Consider the following 10,102-nt stretch of genomic DNA (forward strand, 5'->3'; position numbering starts at 1 on the left):
ACTGGATAGAGGAAGAAAAGGAAGAAAAAAATGTTGATAGTGAAAGCTCTGATGAAGATAAAGACTCGGTCATGTCTGATGCTCTATCTGTTGATCATGAACCCGATGAAGAGGTAATACCATTGACTAAATCTGATGATCCCTTTCTTAACTATATTAGTGTTGTCCCTAGAGATGAGTTTGTTGATGAGGATGATGATTCAGATAATGGAACCAAAGAAGCCCCAATTTACCCTTTTCATGACTCAACTCAGAAATGGGATACAATGCAACCCATCCTTGGTATGAGGTTTTGTAACCCTCAAGAACTTAAACAGCTTGTCTCAAACTATGCAGTAGCAAACGGTTTTAACCTTTGGTATGAAAAAAATGATAAAACTAGGTTGTTAGTCAGGTGTTGTAAAACTAGTGAAGGAAAGGCAACATGTCCTTTTAGACTATGGGCTACTTGGATGAGCAGTGAAAAGTCATTCCAAATTAAGTCCTTACATAATGAGCATAACTGTGCTAGAACCTTCAAGTTTGGGTCAGTTGTTACTTACTCATGGATAGGGAAACATTTTGTTAATGATATTTTAGAAAATCCCAAATTGAGTTGCAGGGAAATGAGGGATAAAGTTGGGGAAATTTTCAATGTGAAGGTTAGTGTTGGACAATGCAGGAATGCAAAGAAGTTTGCACTTAATGAGATCGAAGGCAGTTTGAACACACATTATGAAAAATTATGGAGTTATGGAGCTGAGATATTAAGAGCTAATACAGGGTCAACAGTGAAAATTGGGACGGATACAATGCCTGATTCCACAATTTATTTTTCTAGGATGTATGTTTGTATCAAAGGTGTAAAGGATGGTTGGATTGAAGGATGCAGGAGGGTTATAGGTGTAGATGGTTGCTTTTTAAAAGGTATTTGCAGAGGTGAGCTTCTTTCAGCTGTAGGTAGAGACGCTAACAACCATATTTACCCCATTGCTTGGGCAGTAGTTGCAGTTGAGAACAAAGAAACTTGGAAGTGGTTTCTAAACTTACTACTTAAGGACATTAACATGGGAAATGGGGCAGGATTAACCTTACTTTCTGACCAACACAAGGTATTTATCCTAACTGTTTTTTAATTGGTTACCGTTTTATTTATCTTAATGTTATGTTTATCTTAATGTTATGTTTATGTTGCATGTTTAGGGTCTTATTGAGGCTGTTAAAGAAAGAGTACCAGATGCTGAGCATAGGCAATGTGCTAGGCACGTCTATGCTAATTTCAAGAAAAAATTTAAGGGTGCTGCATATAGGAAGCTGTTTTGGAGGGCTGCAAAGGCCACAACTGTGCAGAGGTTTGAAGGTTTAATGAAAGAGATTAGGGTGATTGATATACAAGCATATGATCACTTGATGGAAAGAGATCCAAAATCCTGGTCTAGGGCTTTTTTTGTATTGGACAGGTCTTGTGATGCCATTGAGAATGGTATTTGTGAATCTTTTAATGTTGCAATTGTGCATGCTAGGAAAAAGCCGATTATAACAATGTTAGAGGAAATTAGGAGGTTTGTGATGGATAGGATGTATTGTAAAAGATTGAAGGGGCAGAAATGGAATCTAGCCATATGTCCATCTATTAGAAAGAAAATAGTGGACAAGAGGAAACATCTAAGGTATATATACTTTATTTTATAGGTATTGGCATGTAATTCCCAAGTATTAATTTTATACTATATTCCTTTATTTTATAGGTATTGGTATGTAATTCCCAGTGGAGTGCTACAATTTGAGGTGAGGTCAGTACATGAGGTTTATGCTGTGTACTTGAACCAAAGAACATGTGCATGTAGAGGATGGCAACTAAGCGGTATACCATGTATACATGCCATGTCTGCTATTAGTTATCTAAATGAGAATGTGGAAGACTATGTGGCAACTTGGTTCACAACAGAAATGTTTGGAAATTGCTATAAGTATACAATTAATCCTTTAAATGGAAGTGAAATGTGGCCATCTTGGGAAGGTCAACCTATGTTGCCCCCGAAACGTAAAAGATTACCTGGCAGACCTAAAGTCAACAGGAAGAAGGCTGCTTCAGAAAAAGAAGGTCGTCATACTATTAGCAAGAAAGGGGCTATTACAAAATGCAACATCTGTAGAGAACCAGGACACAACAAAATAACATGTCCATTGTCCAAAGAAGGTTTTTTTCATATCAAGTATCATTCATTTACCAAAAAAATATAAGTATTATCTATTAATGCATTATAAATTTTAATGTAGGACCAAGTACTAAAGCCAAAAAGAAGAAGGGTAAACATGTTCCTGATGTTGAGGATGAGTCTGAATTTGAGATTGAAGAGATGGATGAAGTTGAAAATGAGTATGAATCTGAGTCTGAATCTGAGATTGAAGAGCTGGCTGAAGATGGTGATGAACCTGATCAGGGACAAGTTGATGAACAAGTTGAAGCTGTTGTTGAACCTGATGAACAAGTTGAAGCTGTTGTTGAACCTGATCAGGAACAAGTTCATGAACCTGATCAGGACCAAGTTCATGGACCTGTTGTTGAGGATCCTGCTGCACAACCCGTTGTTGAAGTTGAACAAAGAGCACAACCATTGAAGAGGAAAAGGAAATACTCAGAGAGGATCACTAAAGTGGCATTAAGGAGGGTGGTCAACACCAAGGATGGATGTGGTTTAAGTGTGAATAAACCTGTTACACTGGAATGATTCCCTTTGATGTAAATCTGCACATTAAAAATTGTGCTTTTGTTTGTTTAAGGATGAAATTACTATGCTTGTCTTTTGCTAAAAACCATGCTTGTCTTTTGATGTAAATATGCACATTAAAAACAGTGCTTTTGTTTGTTATTACCCTTTAAATATAATCTACATCGTTCAATGTTGCTTTTACATATGATTCCTTGTTTTTGACCATTATGCCCTTCATATTATTTTTTACCATTATTCACATTAGATCATATTCAAACACAAGATTCTGCATAGTTGTTTGTACAAGAGTAACATTCTGCACATTATGCCCTTCATTTTGACCATTATGCCCTTCATTTTGACCATTATGCCCTTCTGCACATTAAGAGGTAAAATTCTGCAAGATTCTGCATTTTGACCATTATTCAAACACAAGATTCTGCATAGTTGTTTGTACAAGAGTAACATTCTGCACATTATGCCCTTCATTTTGACAATTATGCCCTTCATTTTGACCATTATGCCCTTCTTCACATTAAGAGGTAAAATTCTGCAAGATTCTGCATTTTGACCATTATTCAAACACAAGATTCTGCATAGTTGTTTGTACAAGAGTTGTTTGTACAAGGGTAACATTCTGCACATTATTTTTACCATTATTCACATTAAATCATATTCAAACAAAAGATTCTGCAAAGTTGTTTGCAAAGTTGCTTTTACATAAGATTCTTTTTGACCATTATGCTCTTAGGATTCCTTCATTTTGACCATTATGCCCTTCTTCACATTAAGAGGTAAAATTCTGCAAAGTTGTTTGTACAGGGGTAACATTTTGCACATTATTACCCTAATATGACAATGCATGAATGCTCATTCAATGTTGTTTGTACTTAAGATTAAATCATATTCAAACTTAAGCTAAACATGTCTATTCAATCGTATTCAGCAAAACATGTTCATTCAATCATATTCAGCAAAACAACCATAATATCCGATTACAATTTGACATTTATGCCCTTAAAAGTGCTACTACAAACAACATAAACAACACAATTACATATGTTTTAAGACTGCTAATTTTTCTAATTATCTTATCAAATTCTTCATCTGTCTTCTTTTTGTAAATATTGAAATCATGGTCCATAATTGCAATCCTCACTTCACAAGATTGTGCCCTAACTTCACAGGATTGTGCTCCCACTTCATCTCTTTTCTTCTTGTTGACTGTATCTTCTTCATTAACCCATTCCCAGAATTTGCATTTAATTTCTGGGTTATCCTAAAACAAATATACGAAAATTATTGAAAAGACCTTACTACATATAGATTAAACCCGACATACCGTTGAATTAGGGCAAACCCTAAACTCTTTTCCAGGATTATCTTTGGTCGTTGAAGTCCAGATACGAGAAGGGTAGCCACAATCACAGGGATTTGCAAAATCAAGTTTCGATTTTGACTTGATTTTCTTCGATCTGGTGTTGGAGGTGTACGTAGAGGAGGAGGAAGCCATGGATTTGAGAAAGCTGCTACCGTCTTGAAGAGTGAAGAAGAAATCGTGCTTTGAGAGTGTTGAGGGTGAGGGTGTTTAATGGAGAGGGGTGAGCCACGTATTTTCCACATAATTTGTTTTTTTTTTTAATAAATAAATTACCGGGATACCTATTGTATCCGGTTACCAATGGTAAAGTATGTACAGAAAAAACATTTTAATGGTATTTTGTGTTAAAAAAAACGTTAATGGTATAATGTGAACACGGGTAAAACATCATTATCGAAGTTGGAAGGACTTAGGGCTTTTTCGTCCCGTCTTATGTTTGATCGGTCAAATAGAAGGATCGCATGTAGAATATGAACGAAGGATTGCAGTCAGGAAGGGGGCACACGAAGCCAGCGACGATGCTTTCGATTTCTTGGTCGTCGCAGGTCACGAAGAGGGCCGAGGAACCTCTGTCGACAGAGGAAGAAGATGGGAATAAGCAGTAGGGCTAGGCTTCCTTCTCGTCCGGCTCCGAGGTGCAAGGGTTATGGATTGGTCGCGGTCGGAGGGTGCGTCTCCGAGGTCGACGAGGCCGATAGCAAGGACCGAGAGGGAGGCTAGAAGAGGTTTCGTCGGTCTCGGTGGGTGCAGCGATGGAGTGGAATGCGAGGCCAAAAAAGGGGTCCGGTAGAAGCATATCAAGCAGCGCCTCCAGCTTCTGGTGAGGTCTCCGGCAGGAATCCTCGACGTACGACGGATGTTTTGCTCCGGTAAGAGTTGGTGAGTGGACCGGAGCAGCCCCTGTTGCTTCCGTTATTATTATTTTTTTTTTTGACAGAAATCAATGGGTGTATGGGTTGTGGCTGCTGCCGCTATGGTTTACACCACCAGTATATAGTTGGGGGTGTTTGGTTTGTTTCATTTGACAGGGAAAAGAACATTGGATGTTGTGATGATTAAACTCCTTGAAATAACTCTAAGAAGGGTTTGTTTTTTTTCTTTGTTAAAAAGAGATTGAATGGCTGATTTTAAGAGTATAACAATACTTGTATAAATTATTTGTGGATGCGCCGAAGGTATGGTTGGATGATTATTTGAAGAAAAGAAAGGATGCAAGGTATGGCTGGAAGCTGGAAGATTATTTGAAGAGAAAAGATGCAAAGGGCTGTTCACTGAAAGCTTCAATTGAGATGAAGACTTTTTTCTTTGTTTATGGTTGTCTAAAAAAAATTTGTGTATGGTTTTGTATAAAAAGATGTTTACTTTGTGTATAAAATTGGGTGTGTAAGCATTAATAGCTGTCAATTTTTTGTTTTATGTATGTATTGCGTGGGTTGTGTATTTTCCATACATTGTTGGTCCTATGGTGAATGTTATATGTTTTTAGGTATTTTGGTAACAATTTTATATACACATAATGTAAATGTATTGTTGTTATTTGATGTTAATTTGACAATATAATATGTGTATCATTTTATGAGTTAAATGGATCCATGTGATTAAGATTTGAGCTTTATATACATAATAACCCAAAGATTTTATCATAATTGTTTTATTATTAATCGTATATAATATTATTGAAATGTCATACTTCTTATTACATATATACTATAGTTAATTTGCATTTATTAGACACACACACACACACACACACACATATATATATATATATATATATATATATATATATATATATATATATATATATATATATATATATATATATATATATAGTTGAACACGAATTTAGAAAGATAGGGCTACTTCCATCGTTAAAATTCACATCAACCGGATTTGGATTTTTATATTTTTTTGGAATACATTATGAATTATAGAAATCATGTCGAAATCAACAGTGTAATGTTTCGTGATTAATAAATTTGAAAACTTCTGACATTTTTTAACTTCTATAAATATCTTTACTGTAATTATTTTAAGTATAAAACTAAATATTTGACTATGACCCGAGTCCCAAAACATTCTCGAAATTTCCATATGTGGTGTGTAAGTCCCTCAACGGATAGAAACAGTTTTAGCATTTTTAAGAAAATCAGTATTATATTGGTTTAGATTCTTAAAACGGTTGTATCTTTTGCATACGAACTTCGTTTTGGACGTTCTTTACATTTTTGGAAATAGGGAAACACGTACTCTAAGACTAGAGTGTTTGTATTGCTCACAACTGCTTAATATGAAATTTCAGTTTTTCAGACGCGTTAACAAAGGCTGCAGTTTGATTCGTTTGCCAGTTTACACATTTGGGGGTAAGATACCATATGATATATTATAATAGTTGAAATAAACTCATTTAGGTCTGATGTATGGGGGTTTAGTTTGACCTCGTTTTTCATATCAAATGACATTTTCATACCATGACCTTTTGTACGGCATGGTCTCTTACTTTGAATTCTAAGGGTTTGCGTCTCACGTCAATATAGCTTTTCTGCTTACTATATGTGGCCTTTAATCGTTCCTTTATCTAAACAATCTTCTTCGTTGTTTCATGAATGATCTCAGGACTAGTGTGTAGAATATCTCTAGCATGCTTTTTATCTAGTTGAGTATCTCAAACTTATACCTAGCATATAGGAGAACGACATTTACGTCTTTAAAAGACCTTAAATGGAGTGACCTTTACGCTAGTGTGATAACTATTGTTATATGAGGATTCATCTAACGGTCGGTGAGTACCCCATGAATTACTGAAGTCTATTACCCAAACACGGAGCATATCTTCTGGAGTTTGTATCGTCCTTTCACTCAGTGCATCCGTCTGAGGATGAATGGTTGTACTCATACCAACTTTGGTTCCTAGGAACCTTTACAATAAATCTGGAAGTGAATCTACTCTCTCAGACCGAGATGATAGATAATGACATACAGTGTAGTATGACTATCTCTTTGAGATGGTTCATGGTGAGTTTCTCCATCTTGTTAGTTTCTTTGGTTAAGAAGTGGTCACACTTGGTCAAACGGTCAACCACTACCCAGATGGTGTCATAACTCATAACCGCTTGATGTTTTTGGCAGATTTGCTATGAATTCCATGGTTATCTGTTCCCATTTCCATTTTGGGATTGACGGTTTTATAGTAGTCCTGATGGCTTTTGGTACTCCACTTTGACTTTGGAGCAAGTCAAACATTTACCGACATATGTGGAAATCTTTGCCCTTATGTGGGGCCACCAGTAAAGCTTTTTCAGATCGAGATACGTCTTGTCTGATCCGGGATGTACCGAATATCTTGATTTATGAGCTTTATTTAAGACTTGAATCATGACTTCACCCAACGTTGGGGTCCAAATTCGATTCATGAAATATTGTGTTCTGTCTTCCTTGAGGCCAAACTATTTGTCTATACCTCTCACGTTTTCTTTTATGATATTCTTAGGTTTGAGTGCTTCTAGCTGAACATTAGGAATTTGGATGGTGAGGTTCGAGTGGATGGTTAGGGTTAGAGCCTTTACATGAAGAGGCTTTGCTCGTTCTTTCCTGCTTAAAGCGTCTACTACGACATTCGCTTTACTAGGATGATAAAAAATTTTGCATTCATAATTATTTATCAATTTGACACATCTTCGTTATCTCATGTTGATCTCCTTCTATTATAAGATGTGTTGGAGGATTTTGTGGTTGGTGAACACGACACACTTCGTTCTGTAGATGTAATGTCTCTAAATCTTTAGGAAAACACTACAAATCCCAACTCAAAGTCATTGGTAGTGTAGTTGGTCTTGTTTGGCTTGAGTTGTATGGATGCATGCAATGACTTTATTCCTTTGCATCATTATGCATCCTCACCCTTGGGGTGAAGCATTGCAGAATACTACAATGTCTTCTGTTCCTTCTGTAAGAAACAAAATTGGCGCAATGCACAGCAATTTTTTCAATTTCAGGAAGGCAGACTCTTATCTTTAACCCCAATCGAATTTCTTCTATGTCTGGGTTAGAGCGGTGAGAGGCTCAGTTATTTTGGGAAAATTCTGACGAATCGCTGATAATAGTCTGCAATCCCTATGAATTTGCGTACTTCGATTTGCGTTGTGGTTAGTCTTAATGGTATAACCAAAAACTCATAGTGAGTAGATCGAGTCCAAATTGTTGTCTTTAGAATGTCTGCTTCTTTGACTTTGAGTTGATGATAGTCCGATCTTAGACCGATCTTTGAGTAGTAATGGGGTCCTTGTAGCTGGTCGAACAGACTATTGATCCTCGGGATTTGATATCAGTTCTTGATGGAGATTTTGTTCGACTCTCAATAGTCGATATAGATCCTAAATGATCAATTATTCTTTTTGACAAACAATACCGGCGCTCCCCATGGAGAGAAGCTTGGTCGGATAAGGACTTTGTCAAGAAGTTCTTGAAATTGACTGGATAGTTCTTGCGTTTCCTATGGAGCCAGACGATAAGGAGATCTTGCCACTGGTGCTGCACCCGAGATTAGGTCGATTTGGAATTCGAGCTGTCTGGCTGGAAGTATTCCAGGTAGATTCTCTAGAAATATGTTAGGGTAGTCGCACACTAGCGTTATGGCTTTGATTTCCTTACCCTTGTCTCGCATATCCACGATGTGGGCCAAGAAAGTGGAGTATCTTTTCTTCAAAGATTTATGTGCCTTCATGTAAGAGATGATTATTAGATTCTTTCCTGATTAGTTCCATAAATCACAAAAACTTTATTGTTGGGTAAAGGTATTCATGCGACTTTTTGTAATATAAAATATTTGTTTAATGAAGTGATAACCAATCCATTCCGATGATCACATCGAAACTTCCAATGGTCAATTGTATTAGGTTTACATGAAAGATGTGGTTAATTTATAGGGTAATATATAAGGTGCATTCTAACTGGATGTTTGCCATTTCTACCCTGTAGACTTCGTTAAGCTTGCATAATTTATGGTTAATCATGCTTCTAAACTTATAGGAAATAAATATCAAATAATATTAATGCATAATTATTGTTGATAAGAAAGCATACTAGTAACCACAATTGGTTCCTGGCAAACATCTCTAGAACCTATCACCAATGCTCTTTCATTGCCACCCTGGTTCTTCAGTTTTAGACAGTCTTTTTTGAAGTGACCTGGTTGATTGCATTCGAAGGAACTTCGGCTTCCTCCTGCAACAATGGTTGAGGTTGCATTGTTTGGGTCCTTTTTTAAGAACTTAGAGGTGTGACCTCTCAAGTTATAGATGTTGTAGACCATACAATTTTCAAGATGGTGGAAACTGCACTTGGTACTATGGGGTAACTTCCCAGGGCAGGGCTTTGATGAGATGTGAGTGTTTGTGATTGCGATGTACAAAACCACATATTATGGATTGGGTTTGCGATGCTTGAAGTTCCCCTTTGACTTGCCATGGAGTTTCCTTTTTGTACTCCCAACCTGGTTCTTTTCAGTCTGTATGGTTATGGTACCCTAACAGATACATTCCTCAGTTAATTGATAGGCCAATTGCTTGGCATTACCAAAGGTTGTGGGTCTGGATGCAGTAACCAGACCATGAACTTGTGAAGCTAACCCCTAGATGTACTTTTTGGTCTATTTTTATTATAGGTTGATCATCCCAGGCAAATTTTTGCGAGGTTGTTAAATCAGGAGGTGGAAGCAGTCGTCTCCAATCCTCTCATGGTAAGGTTGCAAAATATATTGAGTGATCGATTACATAAATCCTACATATTTCCTAATTATAGAGAGTGATTGATTCCAAAAATCCTATAGATTTCCAATTTATAGAGAGAGAAATGAATTCGTACCGATTTGAAATGATAGAGAGAAGCTTAGAGACTGCTGATTGTTTGATTGTGAACTATAGGTTTCTCTACAATGACAGTAATGAAGCTATTGGTTCTTTGTTCTTCTTTGGGTTTAAGTGAACTAGGAAAATCTGAATGTTATCCTAGACTTTTAAGTATTTAAAAT

The 10,102-nt window shown here is 36.6% G+C and overlaps 1 protein-coding gene across 1 annotated transcript; it reads left to right on the top strand.

Moving 5' to 3' along the window:
- The first annotated feature begins 266 nt into the window (after positions 1 to 266).
- On the top strand, positions 267 to 1,877 carry LOC145003141 (uncharacterized). The gene is made up of 4 exons (XM_078962279.1): positions 267 to 1,091; positions 1,183 to 1,649; positions 1,728 to 1,785; positions 1,827 to 1,877. The coding sequence occupies exons 1-4, from the start codon at positions 267 to 269 to the stop codon at positions 1,875 to 1,877; spliced, it is 1,401 nt and encodes a 466-aa protein (XP_078818405.1).
- The last annotated feature ends 8,225 nt before the right edge of the window (positions 1,878 to 10,102 follow it).

This window comes from Lactuca saligna, chromosome 6 (assembly GCF_052625555.1).
Source record: "Lactuca saligna cultivar CGN05327 chromosome 6, ASM5262555v1, whole genome shotgun sequence".
Classification (NCBI taxonomy): domain Eukaryota; kingdom Viridiplantae; phylum Streptophyta; class Magnoliopsida; order Asterales; family Asteraceae; genus Lactuca; species Lactuca saligna.